This window comes from Euleptes europaea, chromosome 19, assembly GCF_029931775.1.
Source record: "Euleptes europaea isolate rEulEur1 chromosome 19, rEulEur1.hap1, whole genome shotgun sequence".
NCBI lineage: Eukaryota > Metazoa > Chordata > Lepidosauria > Squamata > Sphaerodactylidae > Euleptes > Euleptes europaea.
Window position 1 is genome coordinate 35495694 of NC_079330.1, and position 25937 is coordinate 35521630.

General features: G+C 46.9%; 1 protein-coding gene across 2 annotated transcripts in view; it reads right to left on the reverse strand.

Moving 5' to 3' along the window:
- Positions 1–25937, reverse strand: part of NF1 (neurofibromin 1) — a 310275-nt gene that overhangs the window by 53823 nt on the left and 230515 nt on the right. For both annotated transcript variants that reach the window (XM_056865591.1, XM_056865590.1), the window contains 7 exons: positions 25453–25885; positions 21988–22328; positions 20656–20858; positions 14945–15138; positions 12172–12312; positions 10488–10767; positions 5855–6069 (listed from right to left, as the gene is read on the reverse strand). In XM_056865591.1, the coding sequence (XP_056721569.1) occupies positions 5855–6069; positions 10488–10767; positions 12172–12312; positions 14945–15138; positions 20656–20858; positions 21988–22328; positions 25453–25885 (1807 nt within the window). The remainder of the gene's footprint in view (positions 1–5854; positions 6070–10487; positions 10768–12171; positions 12313–14944; positions 15139–20655; positions 20859–21987; positions 22329–25452; positions 25886–25937) is intronic.

Below are 25937 nucleotides of genomic sequence, written 5' to 3' on the forward strand. Positions count from 1 at the left end.
TGAACCCTCTGGCGAGGTTTTTGTCCAAAAAGTCCCGGAGGACAGTGCGCTCGGAAGCGCTCATAGGGTAAATCTTACTTTTGGTTAATGTGCAGTCCTTCACTACTTCAATCGCACAGTCTGAGGCCCGGTGGGGGGGTAAGGCATCACATTCCTTAAGGTCGAAGACATCTTCAAAGTCCCGGTATACAGCGGGTAGTGCCGGCGGTACTGGGGCAGTAGAGGTTAATGCTGGAACGGGCGGAAATGGCAGAGCAAAGTTTTGCCGATGCTGGTCGCAGGTGGGACTAGCGAAAGAAATAGTGTTTGTTTCCCAATCAATACTGGGACTATGTCCTTTAATCCAGTTAATTCCCAAGACCACTTCAAATCGGATAGGGGCTATAGTGAAGTCTATTTGTTCCCAGTGGGAACCAATTCCCATTGCCACCCCTATGGTGCGATGATCCACTGGACCCCCCTGGAATTGGCTCCCGTCCATTTGAGCAAATTGGACGGGGGCGGGTAAAGCCTCTGAGTCGGCTCTGAGGGCAGCAAACGTGGCTTCGCTTATGAGAGTGCGACAGCAACCGGAGTCAATTAGTGCTTTGACGGGGATTTGTGGACCTCCGTTAAGTTGTTGTAAAACTGCATCTACGTAGACGGTGGAGTCCACTTCTTTGATTTTGGTAGGAGCATTCGGTTTGATAGGGAGATCCTGAGAGGTCTGTGGAGATGCTCCATTCACCACAGACCGGAGCCGTTTTTTGACAAGTCGAGGGGAGATTCCAGGTTTAAGGCTGGAGAAACCCAAGGGTTTTCCTCATCCGAAGAGGGAAAGCTGTCCCCCAATGGGGCACTTGTAATCCGAGACCCGGCGGGGTCGTTGGAAGCAGGCAGGGAGGCTGGGTCCCCGGCATGGAGTGCAGAGGGTGTGGGCCTTCCCGGAGCTGCGCTGCGGGTGGCCGCGGTGCCTCTGCGTGGTGGACGACCTCGGGCGCGGGTTGTCGTGCTGGGACGAAATAATTCCTGGCGGCGTGGGCAAACGGCTGCAAAGTGGCCCATTTCTCCGCATGTAAGACAGGCACCCCTCTGAAATCGGGCTTCACGTTCCTGGAGCGGACGTGGGGGATTTCGTGGGACGAGCAGTGGTGCCTTGGGTTGAGGCTTTTGGGTGCCCTTCTCCTTGTGCTTTTGACGGACGAGAGAAATAAAGCGGCGGCGGCTTTCCACTTCCTCGGCTAATAGGATCCAGCCTTCGAGGGTATCGGGATCGCCCCGCATGTAAGACCAGTTCAGAATGTCAGGATGCAAGGCTTCCCTGAAATGATGGATTAGGGTGGTCTCGGGCCAACCTACAATTTTACTTGCCAGTCGCTGAAATTCATCGGCAAATTCCCGAACTGTAGCAGAGCCTTGTTTTAATTGTAAGAGTTCCGTTTTGGCTCTTTCTCCCAGGAAGGGGTCCTCAAACCTCCTTCTCAGGGCAGTCATGAAGTTGTTGAGGGAACGAATCGCACGAGAGCGGGTGTCAAACTGGAGGACCATCCAGTCAGCCGCTTTGCCTGTCAGGAGGGAAGCTACGTACCGCACCCGGCTATCTTCCGTGGGGAAAAGTTGACCTTGTTCTCGCATATAACTGTCCACTTGATGCAAGAAACAAGGCAAAGTCTCAAGAGATCCGTCATACGTAGTCCTCAATTTGAGTTGCTTCCAAGGGCCGGGCGCGGGCTGACCCGGTTGCACGGGTGGTCCGGGCGGAGGAGCAACAGGAGCTCTAGGAGGCAAGGGTGGAGCAGGCACATTAGCAGGTGGTTGCACGGGTGGTCCGGGCGGAGGAGCAACAGGAGCTCCAGGAGGTAAGGGTGGAGCAGGCACATTAGCGGGTGGTTGTACGGGTACCCCCTGACCCGGTATCGGAACGGGCTGTCTCTGAGCTATCAGGGTTTGTTGTAATTGCCTGTTCTCGTGAAGCATAAGTTCCATTACTTCTTGGAGTTGATCAACACGGTCGGAGAGCTCCCGATTCTGGGCTCGTAAAAGATGAACCTCCTCACTTGGGCCCCCAGTAAGATGAGGCTTACTGGTTCGGAAGCTCGTGGCCCATTGAGAGCTATCCCCATATAAATCCTCGTCTTCAGACTCATCTGAGTCTCGACGTCGGTCAGCCAAACGGCGTGCGCGTTGGGTCGCACGCGACGGGACAAACGCCGGGGAAAAAGTTAGACCTGATAGTCCCAGTACATAGTCCTTGGGGCGCGTGTCCACGTTCGCCTGATTCCTTGCTGCAGCCGCCCTGGCTGCTTCCGCCGCCTCTCTCTCTCTTGCGACCCTAGCCGCTTCGGCGGCTTGCTGATCCGCAAGAACTTTGGCGTTCTCAAGTCTTAGGGCAGCCTCTGCCGTAATGCGCGGCAAAAGTTCTGTCTCGAGGAGCAAGAGTATGGGGTCAGGTTCCCCGCCCAGCAGAGGTTGTACTCGAACCGCCAGTGCGGATGCCTCAGCTCCAAACGTCGGGGTCAAAACTTGAGCCAAGGTGGCTACCGGGGTGTCCTTTGTACATTCCACAAGGAGAAGAGCGGTGCTAATAGCGACTCGCTTGGCCTCAGCCTGGCAGCTGGCCGCATCCGGGATCAGGGAAAAACCCTCCGGCGGGGCTCCCGCCATGGTAGAAAGAGTTTGTCGAGAAATAAGATTATCCAAAAGTCCAGTTAATATTTGTAAATCCTCAGTCGCCAATCGGGCATCGTCCAGTAATTGATCCAAGTCCTGAAGATCTAAACGAGCATCAGTATCCTCCGATGTTAACATCCAGAGACGTCCTGTAAGAGATTGCCACTGCGCGTGTACCAGTCCCCTCAAGCGGCAAACCTCTCGGTTCGTCCGGAAAAGTTCAGCGATTAAGTCCTGTAACAGAGTAGGGTCCTCTGAGAAGGGCTCCAGGGTAGTAGATCACCTGGAGAGCTGCACAGCTCCCATCCAAGTGGCAGGCGAACCCCCCTGGGCTCCAGCCTGGCTAGGAGAACGGTGAAGATGTGTGATAGCTGTCATAATGTCAGCCCTTGGCCCACAGAACCAGAAATCACCACAAAGTCGTATAGAGTCCAAACAGATGGTTTTTACTGATCAAATAGGCATACAGTGCAAACGAATAAAATGACAGCTATGAAAGGCTCACTAGCTGGGAGATATTATAAGGCAGTAAAGGCGGGAGATTACACGCAGGAATACAGTTTCCCAGGAGCTGAGTTCCCAGGCTTAGGCATGCGACCTTGGGGGGCAGACAATACAGCACAGAGACAGAGGCAATAACGAAACCGAGATAGCAGCCTGACATATGTTTCCACCAACACCTGGAGCGGTTACCGGTAGTCCAAGTGAAGGTGCAATGGCACCATCGAGAGTACACTTTGCAGGTGGCCCGGGTAGAAAGGTTACCCTACCCAGCCTTGATCGGGCGAGATGCCCCGTGCTTCGCGGAGATGATTCAGTACCTTCTTCGAGGTCCAGAGGACCCGCCCCAAGAGCGGGCACACCTGGGAGAAGAGGAGGACGACCAACCTGGCCCATCCAACCAGCCACTATCGGGAATCCCGACGGACGATGGACAAGATCCGCAAAGGACCTGGGAGATCCCGAGTTCCGACGGGCACAGCATCAAGACCCCACGCTAGAGGCACTGCACGGAATGGTGGCGGTGAGTGAAGGTAAGGTATTGGATGAGCGTAGGGCCCAAAGATGGCCCCAGATAATACAAAAATAGGGGCTGTGGTATAGGGTGGTGAAAGAACCTAAAGGGGAGATATTCCAGTTGCTGGTTCCCCTAGCGTACCGACCTCAGTTGTTGCAAGTGAGTCATGACCATACCTGGGCGGGACATCAGGGAGTTAAGAATACCCTGAATAGGTTACAGGAGAAGTTTTTTTGGCCGGCCATTTCCCAGGATGTAAAAACTTTTTGTCGTTCATGCCCCGAATGTCAACGCTATACCCATAGGGCGCCAGCTCGCGCTCCTTTAAACCAGTTACCCATTAATGGGGCCCCATTTGAGCGTATCGCCATGGACTTCATAGGTCCCCAGACTCTGTGGGGAAATAGATTTATCCTCGTGATCGTAGATTACGCCACCTGATTTCCCGAAGTCATCCCACTCAGGAATATGCAGGCCTCAGGGGTATGCCGGGTCCTCATTCAGTTATTTGCCAAGGTAGGGTTACCACGGGAGGTCCTCTCTGACAGAGGGGCATCATTCACAGGGAACGTGACTAGGCAGCTGTGTAAAGTGCTAAATGTTAAACAGATTTTTACATCCGTCGCCCACCCCCAGACGGATGGATTAGTGGAGCGGTTCAATCAAACACTCAAAGGGATGCTGCGAAGGGTAGCGAGTGAACGCCCCAACCAATGGGACATAATGATCGACCCAGTACTATTTGCAGTGCGAGAGACTCCCCAGGCTTCAACCGGTTTCGCGTCGTTCAAATTACTATCCGGGCGTAAACCCCGGGGGCTGCTGAGTTTGATCGAAGGGGAATGGAAGAATGAACCTCAAGAGACGGAGAGGGTTGAACCCTCTGACTATGTAAAACAATTGTGAGAACGCCTAGAGGCCTCACAGGTAGTGGCAGCCCGACACCTACAGCAGGCTCAAGTCATCCAGAAGGCCTATTACGATAAGAAGGCGAAGGCGTGGTCCTTCCAGCCGGGGGTGAAGGTACTCGTGAAGGCCTGCATATTCGGCACCGGGGAGGGGAAACCCTGGAGAGGTCCCTTCAAGATCACTAAAATTTTATAATCCTATTATAAAATCCTATTATGTAATTTCTGTACCGCTTGGCATGTGAATACTTAATACTCTGCTTTAGTTCTTTCTGGTGGTTCCAGACTTCTAAATTCCTATTGAATTTTCTTGATTGTACAGACTCACTCTGTGTAATCCCTGTGAGAAAGGCAGACTATAAATAAAATAAAATAAAGTGTGACCCCACTGTTATCTGCTCTGCTTCTGGATTAGTCTGTAATAAGTATGAAGAAGGAGTGAGGTATCCCCCCCAGTCCTTTCTTTTGCCGATTCTAACTACCACAGAGTCAGCTGACTTTGCCAGATGTTCCCCTGACACTCTGACCCAGAAGTCCTTGCCTACTTCCCAACTGGTCTGGGGCAGGTTTTCCCACATGGGGCTTGCTCTTTGTCAAAGTGGCACCAAAGGACATCAATGAAGGGCGCATCAGAGGGTACTGGCTCTCTGGCATAGCCTTCCATCATGGCAATCAGGCACAGATCAAGAGAATCCGCCAGCTTGCTCTGGGGTGGAAGATCTGCAGATAGAAGTTCACTACTCCCGAGGCTCAAATCAACTTGGTTGAAACATATTTGTGACAACCTAAATGCTAGAAATGCAGGATATAAAATCTACGGATAAAAATATTCTGAAGAGCTCATCTGCAAGCTAGAATAAGATTTGCCTAGAAATGTCAAATGAGAATTTGTAGTGAATTAATTGAAACAATCAATTCGCTGACTAAAAGTAATCCTAGGCATAAAATAAATTACAGTTTAACACACAAAAAGCTGCCACCCACCAGGCTGGATCAAAGATGGCCTTCCATTCTGTATGAGTGAAAGGCTCCTTCTTTGAGTGGAAGGGCACCTTCTGGATCCAACCTACTGTAAGAAAAGCCACGTCGAATTTTCTCTTTCCCATTCTTTTCTAAGGAATATTACATGTGAGAATGAGAACAGCCTGAAAACACAGGCTGCAACCTTTGGCAGCAATTCACCAATTAGACAACTGAAATTTTTGTTGATTCATCTACCAACTGAACCTCACAGCCCTTGACTTGCTCACATACTCATTATTTGCTTCACTCGCCGTACCTCCATGATCTCCAGCAGAGCTTCTGTAACTGTTTCCAGAGATGTCAGTGCAAAAGTCTCCCTCTCATAGGAGCCAGGAGAGAACGACCGATCCCGATAGCTGGATCGGAATGCTATGACTGCTGCCGACTTCACTTTGCTTATTCCAAAGAGCAAGTAGAACTTGGGGAGCGAGAACTCCGTTAAGCTCAGTCGCAACACTTGTTTTGTCTCCTCTGTTAAAAGATACATAAAGCAAACAATTAGACTCTCATTCAACTTTTCAATGGATTAAAATAAAACCACAACATACACCTCTGTAAACTCAAAACTACATTTTTCAGAATTGGCATATCCTAGGACAAGTTCAGGTATAGCCATTGTCATCTGTCTGGATGAAGGTAATTTCGCCAGACAGTTGGACCAGGTGACTAACAGAAATGTTGCCAACAGAAATGTTGGTCTGATGATGCTTTCAGCCATGGACCAAAAAAGCATTTTGGAAGCCCATCAGAAGACAGCAAGAGGGAACTGGGGCCAATGGAAACATCGGCTCCCTACAACCCATGCTTTGCAAACCAGGAGTCCACTCTGGGGAAGAGCGCTCACATTCCTCTTCTTTTCCCCAGGTGCTAGCCACAATTTTGTGCTCACCCGCGCCAAAGGAAAATCACAGTTAATCTAAATCAAGCCATAACCATGGTTGATAAGGGCAAAAAGAGGGGGGAGGCCGAGGGTAAAGGATACCTGCAGGAATGAAAGGCTGCAAAAACAAGCAGGTCTGGGGCCAAGACGTGGGTGGGCAAGCGCCACCACCAGCCTGCTGGTGGGTTGGGATGGGTGTGTGGGGGCAGCAGGGATTCTGGGGGATTCTCGGGCGAGTTTCAAGTGTCAGCCAGGCCAGAGGGATGCCAGGCCTCAGGAGGGCGATCCCCTGGGGTTGCAAACGCACAAGAGTAGTACTCCATTGTTTCTTGGCGTGTCCCTCCCACAGGAAAGGGGATGCACCATAGGGGCCCTGGGTCTCTGATCTCCCCTTTGCTGTGGGAGCAGAGCACCACCCCTCCACTCCTTCGAGCTCTGCAAAGCACCAGTGGGAGTTGAAGGAACAAAAAGGACTCATGCTATTCTCTGTTCCCTTGTCAGAACTTAAAGAAACTTTGCGGCTGAAACCTGCTAAGTGACTAAGTGACCCTGGGAAGTGGAGAGGGGCTGCCTGCTCAGCTCCAGAGCTCTCTGAGTGGTCCTGCACTGGTCATTCTCCCTCTTGGTGCTGTTGCAAGGGGAAAGTGAGGGCCCCCCTCAGCCACTCTGTAATCCTGGGGGGCCAGTGTGCTAAAATATAATTTCTTAAGCAGGCAGCCAGGAAGCCCAATGAGGGCAGCTATTGAAAAACCTGCCCCTGAGTCAGGATTTTACATCTCTCACTTCTATGGGATATGTTGAATTAAAACTTACACTATTTGTGAAGTAAATGGGCACACCTGAAGGGTGCAAGTAATGAAAGACTGCCAACCACCATGTTACTTTTTCAGGTCATGCTAAAGGGGTGGGATCGGAGTAATGAACTACATTGTTTATTGATATCATTTAATGGGCCTGTGGTAGACTCTCCAGAGTGAAGGAAGTTTGGGTTTAAACACAGTAATTTTATAAACATTAATTTTAAACCTGCTGCAGCCTAGTAAACTATTCTGGATTGAACTCCCTCACACAAACTCTTTAACAATACAGATCATTTTCACCCCCCAGTTACCTTTTCTGTATAAATTTAAAGAGGAGGGGAAAAAACAAATTGGACAGCTGACAAAATTTTTTGCCGGTCATGGAAAAACAAATCTGTTTAATCTACAGTATAAAAACCCACATGGGAAAAAAGCACACACGTAATGCATTTCCCGAAAGGGAGCCTCCTCTAGACAATTATTGACATTAAAGCCATGACCCACCAGTTTCGGTTTTCTGTAAGTATATTCCCATGTTTTGGTCTTTGGAAATGTCAGAGCCTCCCAAAGCAGCATTTTCAGGCCTTCAGCCTTCAGAAATCATTATGTCTTGGAGAATATTATGGTCTGCAGATAACAGAACTGCCACAGAAGGCACTGCTTGCATTCTAGAGACAACACTCAAAGCTGACTCTCGGCAGCAATGGGCCAAGGCAACCTCTGCAGAGAGAAGCTGGGTTATCTAAGGACATCTTCAGGCATACATTGGAGGTTTGCACCCGTACAGCGTATTCCATGAATGTGTGCAAAAGAATGTGATTAATACCTCTAATATGCAACGTCGGTTTATATGCTGCAACAGAGCCGGCTGCGATTCCCAGAGAAATTCAGGACCTCCTCAGTCTCCTCCAGAAACAGCTATAGAAATAATGACTGATTCGTGGAGGATTCCATATCCATGTTTTCAGGTCATTTTCAAAGAGGAGAGAGGCTTCTTTGGACTCCTCATTAGGAATGACGTTCCCGTCCCTTCTTCAGACCATGACCCAGCGATGTATTTAGAGAAAGGACATGGCTTGCAATTCTTTTCTCAGTGCAGCTGGGCGACTTCCAAAACAGCCCTTGGGGCAAGAGACGGGGCGCCCTTACTTGGCCACTCGCCAAGTGGCTCCAGGTTGACTTATGCTACAGAGTTAGCAATCCCCAGCAGGCTAACCTGGAGATAAGGCACCTCACGTTGCCCCTTGCAAATACACAGGCCACCGCTCGAGAAAAGGGCTTCAGAGGGATGGAGCAGGCCCTCCTGCAGCTGAAAAACTCCCTTCTCCGCAGCCAGCTGCACAAACAGCTTTTACGGAGAATGGCAGAGCCCCGCCTCCAGCTATGAGGTTAGGAAACTACCCAGGTCCCCCTGGGTCTTACTTCTCCTCTCTTCTGTTATCTCCCCATGAGGAGGACAGGGTAGCTCAGTCTGGGAGTCAGGCACCTGCTGCTCTACTGCGGCTCACTGATTTAATTTACAGATAAAGTCCATTTGAAAACAGGTACTTCAGTGTATACAACACGGGATTAAATTAACTCAGCTACAGACTCGGCAGTAACCAACTCCCAATGAGCCTGCAAAAGAGCCAGAGAGCTCCAACGATATGCTAGCCCAACGCCTGAGGAAAGGAAGTAAGGAGTCACATGTGGGAAAGTCACTCTAGGGCAACATAGAAGAAGAGGGCTCCTTCGGAGGGAAGTCCTGGCCCAGCTGCCAAGGGATCCCAGGCCACCGCGTCAAGCTGCCCTGCCTACCCTTATGGGGATCACACAATGGGAGATGGAGCGAAGGCTCCACATTTCCTCCCCCATCCTTCCCGCTATTGATTTCAACAGCCCTTTCATTGTTCGTTCACCACAAAAGCAATAGATTCCCCTACAATTTGCTTTTTAAACTGCGGTGACACAACATTGTTTTTATTACACACATTTCTAATTTGCAGTCAGAGTGGGTGAGTAGGTTTTGCCCAGTTTGGGAAATTGATTTTACCATTCTTCAGGCATCACTCAAAGACTTTAAATACCACTTTAGAAACCTCACCTTATGATAACAAGGAATGTGCGTCATCCAAGCCTGGCCAGCAGACTTTTATACTGTGGTTACAAATAAATGAAGAGTGTGGGGGGTGGGAGTGGGAGAGAAGGAAATCCACCACAGAGGCAGACTTAAAGGGCAAAACATGGTCAGCAAGCATGCAGCTGCAAGGCCCATTTGCTGCCTTGTCATTATAATGTGTATAAAGTATTAATTTTTCACTTACCATGAGGAGCTTTGCAGCACTGCATATAAAGTAGATTGACCTACCCAGATAAAGACGCCTTGTGCATCAACAGGGTTTCAAAGTACAAAAGGTGAATAATGGGGAAAAAATCAAAAAGATTTTTACCCTCCCTCCCTCTCACCATATCTAGCCTAAAACAGGGAAAGGAAAGAGGGACAATCCGGCCAACGATAGGCCTATTAGTCTCCTCAGTATTATTAGTAAATTGTATGCCAAGCACTTTCATGACAAATTTACCAACTGGCTAGATCAAGAGGCCATAATTGTCGATGAACAAGCAGGCTTTAGAGAGGGCAGGTCTACTTTAGACCACTGCCTGATTTTACAAGATTTAATTGAAAAATATTCCTGCTACCTCCCGCAACAAGCACTCTCAGGTTGGGTGGGTGGGTGTTTGGGGGTCACACTGCTCTGTTGCTAGCAGTGCCTAGGCAGTGGAATTTCCTTCTGGTTTCCTCACTGCTGGTTTCTGCCATTCAATGAAAAGGTGGCTCTTTCTGATAACTTTTTGAAAACTGAATAATGACTAGAAAACAGCTGATTAGTTTCTACTTATTAGCATGCTTTGATTTTCCCCTTCTGCTGTAATCTTTCATCATTTAATTATTCTGGCTCTTGTTAAACTGTTTTATATTCTTTTAAAAAATTCTATAGCAATCCTGGAGGCCACTTATAGGGGAAAAAGCAGGAAAGAAATATTTAAATTCAAACATATTTCTCAAGTAGTTAGCTACAGGGTCACAAAGGGGCTAAACAGGGCCAGTCACATTTCATGACACTCTGCTGACTATTTAAACCTGCTGCTGCTAAGAGCCAGCCAGGGGACAAACCCAAAGGGAGCCAATTGGCTCTAGCCAGTACAAACGGTCTCGTAAAGGAACTTACCACTAAAGTGGAGCTGCGAACAAGTGCACAGAGAGTGAATGATGTTGATGACCAGGCCGTGGGTGGAAGCTCTAAGGGAAAGCGGACCGGTGGCGACCAACAGAGTCACTACATGGAAGAGGTAGGGGAGATGCGCAGCCACATCAAGTGAATTGTTAAAGGAGAGCATCAGCATGTAACGGGCGAGAATGGCAATGTCATCCCACATCAGGTGCTGCTCTAATGTAGGGGTCGGAGACAGACAGGTCTTGTCAATTATTCTGCACATCCTTCCAATCACCTGGAAAGGGAGCAATTGGTTACTTTTAGTTAAGAGACAGAGGGGAGCTTGAAAGAACAAAAAATGTAGCATCCCAGTTTCACTCAGGAATGGGTACTCTTGAGGTACACCGGAATGAGCATCAAGGAAGGAAGGGAGGAAGAGAGAAAGAGAGCGGGGAAGAGAGAATGGTGATGTGATGTGTCAGAGGCAAGGGTTTTCAAACTAATAATCTTGGCATTTACTATTTCTTCATGTCCCCAAATACCTAAATTATGCTGCCCCTCTTGAAAATCGCTCCCTTCAAGCCCGTCTCAGCTGTGAAGCATTTAACTCTTTAGTCCTTATCCCTCAAAGAAACAAAACCTAAGTACACATTAACTGCATATTCATACCCGACCTCCCTTTTCCCTCTCTTGACCACCACCTCCCCATTGCCTGGGAATTTATGCCCCTCCGTAATGTGCCCTCTCAATAAGAGCATTGCATAAATTTATTATTTCAAAGTTTCTGGCCTCTTTAGATCATTCTCTTCCTTTCAGACGCATGGCCTGTTTGCTTCCATCCTCAGTTTAAAGCCCTCCCTCTCTCAGAGACTGTCTGCCTCTATTAGGAGAAGCCATCCATCAGGCTGTTGATGTGACTCAGTGTGTCCCACAGCAAGCCCTCCCCACCTCTGACATAACAGCCTTTATGGTAATGGATTTGTTCATTTCTCCCAGGCAAAGGAACTTATATAAACCTGCTCCTTTAAAATGATTTGGGCTTCCCTAACCATATGGTTTAAGAGGCCCAAATAAATTCTTAGTTACAGGAAAGAGAGGAGAAAAATACATACTTTTATTAGGTAAAATTGCTCAAGCAGTATCAAACTGATGACTATGCATATTGGGGCAGATTAGGGATGCAGGATTACAGAGACTGGGTGATCTGCTTCTCAAACAGTATTTAACCACATTAATAGCCATAGTCCAGATTACAGGATTAACAGAGAACAGAGGGAACAGTTCCAAATGGAAGGTGAACACCTTTAGGAATGGTTAACTGACAGAATGCACACAATACATGTAAAGGTGGCTAAGGCAATTTAGCCTGGAGGAAAATTCCATCTTTTGACCCAAAACAAGATGGATCTGAGTTGTTTTCTTTAGTGTAATATCCATCACTGAACTGAAGGGCAGGCTGCCAACCATGTTGGACTATTCTGGGATCAGTATTCTGCCTCCTGTATTGGCACAACAGCACAGGGGAGGACCAAGGGAGGACCATCAGACCTTTCCACCCACTTTACAGTTACCACTGGAGGATAATAATCCGGGAAGGGGGAAGTGATGAGCCTGACGCACACGACTGTGATCACTAGATGCCACGAAGCGGGAACAGTGTAAAAAACCTCCTCTGAGTTTAAGGAAGGGAAGCACTGACCTTACTGGAAACCAGTTTGACGTTCCCAGAAGCCAGAGCCACCGCTGTGTCTGCCATCACCTCCGCTTTGATGGAGCCCAGCCCCCCGGTGGCGCTGGTCTTGATGAAACTGTCCAGCACAACATCAAGCAGATCCGTTATCTGTGGGAGGGGAAAACAGCAAGAAATAGGCTCACACTGGTTTCCCTCAGGACAGCTAGACCTCACTGAGGGGTCTGCAAAACCGTGGACAGAACAAATGACTTGGACAACTCTCCAAAGACTACTCTTTGCAAAACTAAAATGTATCTCTCCACACATTTTTATCTCATGCTTTCTCCTAGGAGTCCAGGGAGGCTTGTGTGGTTCTCCCTGCATCCATTTTATCCTCACAACCATCCTGTGAGGTAGGCTGGGCTGAGAAAGAGTAAGCAGTCCACAGCCACTCAGTGAGCTTCATAACAGAGTGAATGGGGGTCTCGCCCCACCCCAGTCTTACTCCAACATTATCACCCTCGGAGATGGTTCCACGTCCAAATCCGCAAGGGGTGGCAGCTCTTGGGAGGAAGTGACACGGGTGGCAAGTGCCTGTCATGGCCTCCCCCAGTTGCACCAATGGCACTGGGCCGAGAAAAGGATATGGGGGTCTTCTAGAGCCCATCAGGGAGTTGGGCAGGGCACCATAAGAGGCAGAAGATGCCCCAACCCATATTTCTGCCACCTGGGTTCAAGATGGGCTGCAGGGAACTTCTCCAGCCGATCTTCAAGCCAGCTGAGCAGCAGAACAGCAGCCGCCCATGGTGGCTGAGCCGAACCTGGACATACCACCAGTCACGACACGAGAGATCTCTCAAGCCCCATCAGAGGACCTGAAGGACCACTCTCATGTGTCACCACTTGCATGTCAAAATCGCGAGCAGAGAAGTTACCAGATAGTGACTTAGGTGAGCGTAGCCCCAGGAAGGGGCCACAACTCAGAGATGAAGCACAGGCAGTATATTCTGAAGGTCAGAGGATCAACTGGCAGCATCTCCAGTTCTAAGCATCTGATGGCAGCAGGGCTGGGAAAGACCTGTTATTCTGGTAAACCGCCAAATATTGAACTAGTCAGATAGAAAAAGCTTCAAAGCTTTCTGTTCCTGTTCATCTCAGTGGTAGATCATATGCTTCACAATCCAGGTTCAAACTGGCATCTCCAGTTTAAGAAAATGACCTAAACTAGCATAGCTGGGAAAAGACCCTTCGCGGATTAAGACTTCAGGAGCATACAAGAACCAGGCTAGGCAGACCAACGGCCTGGCTCCAGCACAACTTCCTGTGGTGGTGCTTCAGGGCCTGTGTTTTGAAGGCACGCAGGATATTGGGGTGGATCCTACAACTCCCTTCCGTTAAGTCTTCTTCCAACGGAGAGAGGGGATTTCCTTCAACAAAGAAAGGCTTTTCTCCATCAGAAGAAGCCTTTCTGCATCAAACAAAGTACTTCTTAACTGGAATCAGTCTTTCTTTCTCTATCTCAAAACAAGATTTCAACAAAGAGAACCAAAGGACCCATCATAGCAGAAGGGAGCTATAGGATCCCACACATCTTCTGTCTGGAGCGCATGCACTACCTCGTATTCATGTGACTTTTCCAACATTAAAAGACACTTCTTTGAGCCACCTTCTAGCCATGTGCTTGATGATGCAAATGGCTCTTAGTGACACAATCACCACTTGATGCAAGGAACTCATGATTGTCAGTTCCAGTAGGCAGCTGTTAGACCATCAGACTAGGATCTGAGGGAAACCAGTTCAAATCACTACTCATCAGAAAGCTCACTAAGTGAACCTTGGGGCAAATCACAGCCTCTTAGCCTAGCCAAACTTTCAGAGTTGATGAGAGGATAAAATGCGTAAGGGAGAACCAGGTGCACTGTGCTCAGCTCCTTGGGAGGAAGTGTGGGATACAAATGTTCTGGAAATCCAAGGACGGTGGACCGCAAATGTAGCCAAGGCATGGCTCAAGAGCCACATGATTCTCCCATGGAGGTCAAGAAAATAAGCCTCCAACCCCCTCCCCACCCCCACTTCCCCTTGGGATGGCAGCTGAACCATCACAGCACAATCTGTGGTATCGCAAGGGATTATGTCCTCATAAGGTTGGACTGCAAGCCAGAGAGAGCAGATTCAGGAAGGTATTGGGAGGAATGGAGAAGCAGGTGAACTTTATGCTTTTTCTACTGCTGTTCTCTGGAAACCCTCTTTGGGGTAATGCTGATATGTGGAATACAAATGTTTTAAAACAAACAAGCAAATGCTGCTCATTTGATCTTTGCTCTGAGACCAAGCCTCACATTTTGTAAATGTTTTCAGCAAGAAAAAAATTCAAATAATACCTAGTCCACAAAGATGCAAAGTGAGCAGCAAACTTTCCTCAACTATATCGAATTGCATAAGCAAACCTGGCAGCCGAATGTGAAAATTTGGATATCTCCCCTACTAGATGGGGACGAACCAAAAAATCAAATAAATGACCCTTTTTGAACCTTAACTGCTGTGGATGCTAAGGAGGAGTAGAGGAAGAGGAGAGTTTAAGGTTAATTATTTTATTTAAAACATTTCTATCCTACTTATCTACTTATTGAACATAACTAGGAAATCTATAAAGCCTGCATGTTTTTCCACATGGATTTGCAACTCTGCCAAAACAGGAGGCAAAATTGCTTACTAATGTTCAACTGGCTGTGGAGAGGATAAGCTACTTTTTTTTTTTTTGCATGAATATTGTACAGGTGAGCAACAGAAAAGTCTGTACCTGTCCCAGACTCCCCCAGATCTTGGCCTGAATGGAAGGGTACATCTGTTTCTCATTTATGGTCATTGTGATAAGTTTATCGAGAATCGCTGTAACTCGCTGCCGTCTGGCATCGTCATTGTGTTTGCAGAAACGAACCAGATTTGACAGCCAAGGAGTCATGTATTCCAGACAGAGGTGTTTCAATTCGATACCTAAAATGAAAAATTGCAGTGAATCATAAGCCCAGCAAGGGCTTTCTCCCTTGTTATGGACATAATTCTGTGCAAAAGTTTGATGTCTAAAACTAAGCCTAGTAAAATGAACACAAAGTCAAGTCACATAATGTGGATCACTGAAAAAAGGAACACATCCTAGGACACAAAAAACCGCCCAAGTGCTCATGGAGGCCAGGGTTTCTTTAATTGCAGCCCATTGCACTGCCCAGGCAAATAGCTTATGAAGATGAGGGAACTTTTAAAAGACATTTGTGAAAGCATGCCTGAGTGCTATCAAAAAGCCAACGATTTTATTGTACAAGCACTTTGATGGACAGGAGTCTGCCCTGCCCCTGAAAGGTGTAACAGGCAATCAATTGTTATGGCCTGAGGTTATTTGCTCTAACATCCAATCACCTTAAAAAACAGGGGTCCCCAACCTTTTTGAGCCTGTGGGCACTTCTGGGATTGTGACACGAGGTATGGGGCCCAAGCACAAAATGGTTGCCAGACAAGGTGGGGCAAACCACAAAATGGCTGCCGGAAGAGGCAGAACCAACCATAAAACCACACACTTGCTTTTATTTAACATTTTATTTCAAGTATTTACATCCTATCTTCTCTCTGTGAGCAAAGCAAACCATAAGTATGGAACAATCTAAATATAAAAAACATACACAATTAAACAGACATTTCTGCAGGTCAGTTAGCAACTGATATTCCAGTCCACTAGAAATGGCTTCACTTCTTCTGGTTACTCTGTTTCCAGAGATCTGCAACTTCTGATGCAGACCTGATTTCACCTTTATTGTGAAAACCTTCAAAAAGCCACTCACCAACAGCCAAAAATACCTCTTTGCAGAGCTATCCATCTTCAAAAGGTTTCTTCCTTCTCACAAGCAAGTTTGCAGTTATAAAAGATGAAATGGAGGTGTTTTTGCTTGGCATCCCAGGCTTAAAGGACAGCGACTGTTATGAGGATGATTTTGATTCCAATTCTGAGATTTTCTTTTTACGAATCTCAGAATTGAGTGGATAGTTCTTTGAAAAGGTGCTACGTTGTGTCTCAAAATGTCTTTCAACATTGTGCTTTTTGTCTGTCTTCCCAGTCAGAACTGAAAAAGTAGGTCCTGGGGTTTTCCCCCCTAGGCCCCCCACTCATTTTGACAAGTGTAGAAAACAGAAAAATATTAAAAGTGCAGTTTCTTGCCCCCTTCCCAAAGCAGGAACCTTCCGACTCCTCCCCGGTGCTGCTGCTGGGGAGGGGAACAAGGCTGGGGTGGGGGGGCGGAGGAGGGCTTTCCTCCCCGCTCCCTTCAAGCTAGCTGGCTCGAGAGGAGAAGGAGCTGACTGGCTCTTTGCAAAGCCACACAAACAGGGAGGCCACAAAGGATGCAGCAGGCCAAAGAAGTGACTTCAGCCAGGTCAGCAGGACAGAGGGAAGCTCTCTTCCACGGCACAGATTAGTGAACATCCACGGCACAGTGAGGATTCAAGCCTGGTCCACCCAGATCCTGTTCTCAAGCTCTAACCACTACATCACATGGCTTTTGTGAAGTTGATGGCTTTTCGGGTGGCTGCGGTTCAACAGCAGCAAACAGCCTGGCCTGGATGAGTTATGCAGGTCATGTGGTAGCAAGTCACTCCGTGGTTGCTGACAGTTCCGGCCCCAATGAGTCCTCCCCTCAAAGGTCTAAACAGCCCTGGAAAGGGTCCTGCCCCCTCTTATTTATTTCTATTTATTTTTGGATTTTTAACCCGCCCTTTCCCGACCATGGTTGGGCTCAGGCCAGCTTACATCTAAGCAGTATAACAAACCGTCCACGAGATTTGGTTAAAATACAAATATAATATCGTATCAGTAAGATTCCCTTATAATCTGTAATAAACCTTGTAATTTAACAATTTAAAACCCTGCCTTTAACTGACAAAAATCAAGGCTTGAAGGATAGCAATACTGTTATGGTTGTCTAGCAACAGCCATAACAGTCACTGAGAGTTATGTACATTTCTTAAAGATATAGGTGCGGCTTCTATGGGAGAGTATAACTGTGAGGTTCGTCAGCTGCCCTCGGCAGTCCCAATAAGTCACTTGCTCAGACAGGTGAATCAGAAGCAGGTAAAAATTTATTGAGGAGCACGTAGGAACACAGCATAAGCAATCCATGGGTTCAAAGCTGCTAATGGCGACCAATACTACAAAGCATAACTTTAAGCATGATCCCATCTCAGGTGCAGAGCGAAGCGGCCTGGGAATCAAAAGATAGCGGTGCCTGGCAGGAAGCAGGGGAGTAAGCCAGCCATATTACTGTGAGGCCCGCTAGAGGCTCAAGGTCGGAGTAGGGAGGGAGGATGGGAGAGTGGGCTGCTGGCATAGTTAGAAACGAAACCAATTAATGACACTTGACCAGCAACGGGCCTAACTCATGTCAAGAGCCAGACCGAAGTGCTTGACACCACAAGAAGACAAACCCATAAATACAGTGAACAGAAATAAACATGCCTCATGGCCTGACACTTGCACAACACCAGGACAGACCCCAGTCAGGACCCTGACAATAACCCCCAATGTTTGTTTTGTTTTTTAAGATTTCAGATTTTTCAGCACACATGGGGCTTTTCAGGTTTCTAGATAGATCTAGATTGTTCATGGACCAGTCTCCAAATTTAAGTGTGTACAGAAGGGTCCATGTTGACAGTTAGCCATATTGATAAAATTAAGAAAGAATATAAATGTATTTATTTAATTACATTTCTACCCAGCCATTTCTACCCAATTACATTTCTACATTTCTCCCCAGCCAAAGGCCAGGCTCAGGACAGCTCCCAAAAATAACCACGTACAATAAAAGCAGAATAAAAGCATTAAAACAGCCTAATACATTCTAATAAATAAGGACAAAAGTGTCCAATGGCACCAAAATATACCCAGCTGCAGCTGGGCAAGGAGGTGGATAAGCCCCTAGATGGTACAAAGCAAAAATAAATAAATAAGAACATAAGAAAAGCCCTGCTGGATCAGAACAAGTCCAGCAGTCTGGTCACACAGTGGCCAACCAGGTGCCTCTAGGAAGCCCACAAACAAGACAACTGCAGCAGCACCATCCTGCTGGTGTTCCACAGCACCTAATATATTCGGCATGCTCCCTGATCCTGGAGAGAATAGGTGTGCATCATGACTAGTATCCATTTTAACTAGTAGCCAAGAATACCCCTAACCTCCATGAACATGTCCACTCCCCTTAAAGCCTTCCAAGTTGGCAGCCATCACCACATCCTGGGGCAGGGAGTTCCACAATTTAACTATGCGTTGTGTGAAGAAAGACGTCCTTTTATCAGTTTTGAATCTCTCACCCTCCAGCTTCAGCAGATGATCCCGTGTTCTAGTATTAAGAGAGAAGGAGAAAATCTTCTCCCTGTCCATTCTCTCCAAATCATGCATAATTTTATAGACCTCTGTCATGTATCCCCTTAACAGCCTTCTTTCCAAGCTGTTAAGGGGATACATGACAGAGGTCTATAAAATTCTTCTTTCCAAGCTAAACAGCCCTATGCTTTTTAACCGCTCCTCATAGGGCAGTTGCTCTAGCCCCGATCACTTTGGTTGCTCTTTTCTGCACCTTCTCAAGCTCTGTAATATCCTTTTTTAGGTGTGGTGACCAGAACTGTACACAGTATTCCAAGTGTGGTCTCACAATAGATTTGTATGAGGGTGGTATGATATCAGCAGTTTTATTCTCTATTCCTTGTGTAATTATGACCAGCATGGAATTTGCCTTTTTTACAACAGCCACACACTGGGTTGACATCTTCATTGAGTGATCCACTACCACCCCAAGATCCCTTTCCAGGTCAGTCGCTGCCAGCACAGATCCCATCAGTATATATGTGAAGTTGGGATTTTTCGCCTCAATATGCATCACTTTACATTTGTTCACATTGAATCTCATTTGCCATTTTAATGCCCATTCTTCCAGTTTGTAGACATCCTCTATGCCTTAGATTACCCTAAACATCGGAGAGCCTTTACTTTGGCCCGCTTTAATGCCCTCCCATCTGCTCTTCTTGAAGGGAGATATGCCCGTCTCTCTTATGAACTCCGCCTCTGTCCATGTCAATCTGGAATGGTGGAAACAGTTGAACATGTTCTTTTACACTGCCCATTTTATCAAGACATACGTAAAATGTTCATCGATCCAATTTTGTCTAGCTTCCCAGATAGAGATAGAGTTAGCCACACTACTTTGTTGTTAGATGATTCTGTTAAAGATATTACCTATCAGGTTGCAAGATTCTGTGCCAGGGCATGTGTAATAAGGCAGAAGAAGCTGTCATAATGTCTTTTATGTTAAACAGACCATTTTACCAAGAGTTGCTGTAACTAAATTTTTGTTTTACTTGATCAAATACTAGACATTTTTTAATTATTTATAATATTTCTTTTTGTGTAAGCTGGTCCTTGACCGTAATAAATAAATGATGATAATGACTGTTATATTCAAATATCTTTTAAACTCAGATCTGTGAAACTTTGTCATGTAAACTAGCTTGTTTAACTTGTTTTGCTTGTTCTACATATATTGCATATATATTAATTTTATATTTTACTAATAATTCTGAAGCATAGCAATAAAAACAATTTTAAACTAATCCAATTAGGTTGCATCACTACTTGGGCTGGTTGCGTTAAATAAGGAATCATATCTTCCAGTGAGGTATACATCCTACAATCATAACCACTGATCACAGTAGCCTGAGCAGCTTCAACCCAGAATGGAGTCTGCCTTTTTCACACCTCCTTCTCAGTGAATTGACCTTTTTAGTGAGTTGCCCACTATCACTTCAAGATCTCTTTCTCTCTCAGACTCAGCCAGTTCAGACTACATCAGTATATACATTTTTAGGGCCTGTGTGCATTACCTTACACATACCTGCAGCAGCGCACTTCCTTTCCCATGTTACCCAACTCATCCAAACTGGAGAATTTCTCCTGGAGCTCTTCATAACCTGCTGTGGTTTTCACCATCTTGAATTATTTGGTATTATCTGCAAACTTGGCCACTTATTCTGTTCACTCCCCAATTCCAAATGATTTATGAACAAAGTGAACAGATCTTGTCTCATTATTAATGCTTGTGGGACCCCCAACTGTTTACATTTAAGGTCACACAGTTAACATGTGGAGTCCAGGCCTCCATGAAAGCTTCAGATGTGAAAGTAAATACAGTGTGGCCAGTTTGTCAGGTAATTGTTTTTATAAGCATCACTTCCCGGCTTCTACAGAACTGGTTTCTAACAGAAATGTATTCTTTTGATTTCCTTTGAAAGTCTGTTTGGATTACATTTTTAGGCTTTGATGAAGTCTAAGCACATCTATGAATTCAAAGCAGTAAGTAATATCATGAATAGATCAATCTGAAATAGTTGTATCTCTGTTTTGTCTTTTACACACGCACTTGAAATCGAGCTTTTTCATAGATCACAACTGAGAAGAAACAAAGCAACTCTACTTACTAGATTTGCTAAATCCAGAAATGCATTCTTCCAAAAACTCTAAGGTAAGGTGTGGTTCATTAGCTGCCAGAGTCTTACTAATAGAGACAATAAAAAGGGTGTTGTTGGCAGGGATACACAGACCCGAAGTCTCCAGTAACTGGCCCTCTATCTTTAAATTAAAGGTACAGGTTAAGGCACAGAGAAGATTATAGGCTGCGGACCTGCAACAAAGAATAAGGGATGCATTTTAAAAAATGTTTCCTCGGGGGACCTGCAAAGGCTATTCTCAGAAAACAATTTCATAAAATTATGTTCGGAGTTACTTTCAAATCTTACTTATTTTCTCGCTCTAATACAATACTTTGTACCCCACCTTTCCATTAAAATCCTCAAAAAAAAGTTGCCAAGAACACAAAACACAGACTAAAATCACAAAGCAGCAGCAGTCCACAGCAGAGAGAAGAAGAGCAAAGTAACAGGGGGAGCTGCCCATTTCAAGGCAACAGAGATATCCCCAAAGCTCTCTAAAAAAGAGCAACCGTGGCTAGGTGCCTCAGTGACAACAGTGCCTCCCCTTGGAAGGGAGTTCCACAGTTCTGAAGGAACTTCAGAAAAGGTTCTGTCCCAAGTAGCCATCCTCCATGTTTCTGACAGAGGGGCTCAGGTCAGGGCTTGTAGAGGAAGACCCATATGGATGCAATACCAACCTGAGCTACCATGCAAACCAGCATGCAGATCCCACATCTAACCCCTGGGCAGAGAGGGGCGTGGGAGAGGGGCGTGAATGGCCATACACAGGCCATTCACAAAGACATTCCTAAGTGCCCCATCAGGTCGAAAGGCACCACTGTCCCAGGCGGCCTTCTCTCCCTGGCATTACTCAATGTGCCAGGATTGGACCTGGCATTCTCTGCTAGGGGTGAGAAGTGCCCCCTGCCAAGCCCCCTTCCAGAAGGCGGCAGCACTGGTTACGAGGCCAGTTCGGGAAACCATTGCACATGCCCAGCAGTGCCCACGGTGCCACTGTGTCACCCGCCGGGCCCAGAGGAAGGAAGAACAGCTGTTGTGTCCCCTCGAGCCAAGGCATGTGCCTCTGCCCCATTAGAAACGTTGCTGCATTCTGCTATGAGCAGACTGCAACAGCTGCTGCCTGCAAGCCAGATAGGGCTCACCTGGGGATGGAAGCAGAAGTCCTTCCCACTGGTGCCAGACCCTGCTTATGAACCAGGAGAGGGGCTCTCCCAGAGGTGCAGGCTGCCTAACCTCTGGATCATCAGAGAATGCACCAAACAGTCCTTAAAGAAAATGGCTCCCATAACAAATGCTCAGGAGAAATGAAGGGATCCATACCGTAGACTTGGGTCTGAGCTTCCCAGATTGAGCAATGCAATGTTCAGCAGGGTTCCTGGCACATCCTTGGGGCGGATTTTTGTGTGTTGTGGGATGGAGTCTGGCTGTGACAGCTCCCATCGTGTCCGTATGTGAATGATGGACTGGACGATGGCTTCACACTCCTGGTGCATGAAGGTGAGAGGCGTGCCTTGGTTGGCAATGGTTAGAGTGAACTGGTTCTCATCCACCAGGCAGATCTCTTCTATTTCGGAGGCATAGTAAATATCATTCAAGAAGACTGTCTGGCCCAGGACTCTCGTGCGCTCAGCAGAAGTGACTTGGACGGCAGTAGAACCAACCTGCACAAAGGGAGGAAAAAAAAAAAAGAAAAGGACTGGGTTTATACAGGAAAAAAAAAACCTAAAGCACAAAAGAGGAGCACATACTATAGCATCCTTAAAGAGATGAAGGCAGTGGTTCTTAAACATTTTGAAGAGAGACCAATTTCTACATGTACTGGGCTTTTTAGGATACACTTCTAAAGGGACTGTATTTGTCAGAATCTGCGCTATTTTCTCTCCCTTCACATTAAAAGCAGGAATCCTACATCAGTTAACTCTCAACAAGCTTATATTTTCTGTGTTTTATTTGTATAAGTTTATAAGAAAATTCAGGTGCATCCCTTCCTTGGGAGCAACAAGCCGTTTCACACATAATGCGGAGGCCCCTTTTTCACCCACTCAGGTTTAATAACTGGCGTGAACACCGCAGCCCTTGTTACAAGTCATGATGAACAGAACAGGAGTAGATGAAAGGCCCAGAAAGTAGATGAGCTTGTGTTACAGAGGGATATAAAATGCAGAACAAGGCAGAGATGTGGATTAAAGGCAGGAGCGGAAGGGAGAACCTGCCCAAGAGCCACACCTTGCTCAGGAGTCAGGCTACCTCTGGAACAGAAGCAAGCCATGTTGGGATGGCAACCATGTTTACTCACTGTGTCCAAACTCTGCACAAACACACCACACATTCCTCACCAATAAAAAGTGAATTCTGAAATCTGCACACAACTATGATAATTTTCATTGCTGGTCTTGTACATTTTATTTTATTTTCCATACTGGGTGGGGGGGAGGAGCTGTAATCAACACATCTCACATGGAAAACCCACTTGAGCGCCCCCCTCCCACCTTTCACAGTTTCACCAGGCACTGTCCATACACACCTTCAAGCCTATTATTGCAGATATGTTTTAAAATGCAGTTTGTCACATTTTTCTCTCTCATTTCCTTTACTGAAAAAAGTTAAATTATTTAAATATATAAAACTGTACACTCACCAAAATATCCTTTCATTTAACTAAAATCCTCTCACTGTACATAAACTGTAACTACTGTATTTTCTGGCGTATAAGACTACTTTTTAACCCAGGGAAATCTTCTCAAAAGTCGGGTGTCGTCTTATACGCCGGGTGTCGTCTTATACGCCGGATGCTGAATTCCGAGCCGGACTGGAGAATCTGCCTGGGGAGCCGCCTCCGCTCTGTCCATGTCCGGCAGAGGAGGGAGGGGAGGCGAGCCCGGCGAGGGCGCTCACTGCCCAGCTCGGAGTCGGAGCCAGGTGCGCCAGGGTGCACCGAGGGAAGTGCTCGGCTGTGCTCCAGTGGCAGCGCAAGGCAGGCATGCGGCTGGCTGGCCGGGGCTGGGGTGGCCACTCTCTTCTCCCGGCACAGGGTGTTTTGGCTGCAGCCTAGCACACCCAACATGCCCCCTTTCTCCCCGGCCTCCGCTTCAGCTTCTGTCTTTATGGGCTTCCCTCCCCTCCAAACCCTCCTTTAGCCCCGCCCTCCACGGGCCGTCGGCTCAGTCCTCCCCTTGCCTTTAGCCTCGCCCTTCTCGAGGGCCCTTACTCTCGCCCCCGTCCCCCTCTTCTTCCTTGCTCCCTTCTCCCCTCGCCGACTCTCCCTGAGAGCCACGTCCCGCCACTCCGGGTCGGCACACACTCTTCCATGCCGGGAGGTCGGCCCCCGGCCTCCTCCTGTTCCTCCCGCCAGCCCCGCCTCCCGGTGCGCTGCCAGCTCGTCCAGCCGCCCCCGCCCCCTCTTTCTCCCGCCCCGGTAAGTGGTGTTGTTTCCCCGGGGGTTGAGCCGCCCCAGGAGGACCAGGGGTGGCCGTGGGGTTGGGGCGCAGTCCCGAGGGCCGGCCCCAGGCCGCGGACTCGGGACAATCCCAAACTCTATATTTTAACTGTAAAAATGGGGGGTCGTCTTATACGCCCAGTCGTCTTGTACGCCGGAAAATACGGTATTTATATCAACACAAGAACTTTTTTTCTAACATCCTTGTTGGGAAACCTTCTAGTCTAGTACTGAATAATCAGTAACCAGCACTGTGTGAATTAAATCTAGATATTCCTGTTATTGAAATATTTTCCTCTTGGAACCGATAGTTTATTCATTACCATGACATGCCAAACTTTGTGTAATCCAGCTTCCGTGCTTGACAAAGATGGTCTTTTCCAATGCCAAGTAACATCTTAGCTGCCACGAGTAAATGTCTCAAAGGATACAGTCGGCCTTTAGACACCCTTTCAGAACAATAGCCTAATAAACACGATAACAGAGACATTTCAAGAGCACACCTAATATTTCACAACCTATATTACGTACCAGTTTCTAATATTTTCAAAGTACTTGGCATTCCCAACATTTTATGCCAAAAGGAGCCTTCTTGATTCTTACATCATCAGCAAAGCTTAGACTTACAGACACTTTCGCCAGTCAACCTAGCGTATGATAACATCTGTAAATGATATCTTTAATACCTCTGATTTTAACGTTTTAATTCTTTTAAAGACGATATTGTCAGGGCGATAAATTCTAGTGCTTCCCTTCCAAATTTATTTTTTTAAATCAAATTAATTGTGAGAGATCACGAGCAGAAGGGGTATGATTTTCTGGGTCTCTTGGGGCAGAAATTGAAGCGGGATCACAAAGTAGATATAGCTGGGATTTCTTAATCTTGAGGGCAGGATCCTCTCAATAACGGAGTTCTAGGGTTGGATATTTTAGAAAGACATTATGAATGCTTTTAGATTGATGTGCTGTTCATACAAATAGTTTGCTAAATGATCGATTTATATTATAAACTGAAGCCAGAAGAGAACACTGAGGCCATTGGCTCCTGAAGAGACCGTATTTATGGTTTCAGAGAATTTCTGTTATATTGTTTTGTCTTTACCTGGAGTGCCTTGGCAGGAAGGCCATGGAGAAAATGAACAAACATTCAAGTACATTTTGGTTACTCTACACACTGAATAGCATGCATCTGTTGGAGGAAGAGCCACTTAATTTGGAAGATAGGCCCCTTCAGGGAAGGTTTCTAACTTTGCGTAGCAGAGTGGTAGGAGACATTTGATTTTTGATTTCAGCACCCACAAGCCCCAATGACACATGGAGGGACAGGTGCAACATCACGTAAAACTCACTTTGATAGACACTTTGGTATCCTTGTGGGCCAGCTTGAGAGCGTTGTGGAACACCTTCAGGTCTTCTTCCAAGGCCAAGGTGGCAGCCGGAAGTTTCTGCTGCTCATGCTCGATGTGCTCCGCCAGTTTCCCAGGAGAGTCGATGAAGATCAGCCTCTTGCTGCCTTTAAGGCCCGTCAGGAGTCTCTCATGGTACTTGGTGTACTCCCTCACCCAAGAGTTGCAGTTGTAGATGTAAACTGCCGAGACGTTTTCGTAAGCAAACCCCGGGAACACAACAAACCACTTGGAAAGGAAGTCTGTTTTGAAACGGTTGCTGGGTCCAGCATGAGTGAGGTCCACCACGATCTCATATGGCTTAGCGTAGTATGGCTTCAAAGTTAACAAGACGTGGTATATCAGAAGGTCACCGTTGATCTGGCCGGTCTTGAACCTAGAAATGAGAAAATCAATAGCAAAGGAATGAAAGACTGGAGGCAAACCTT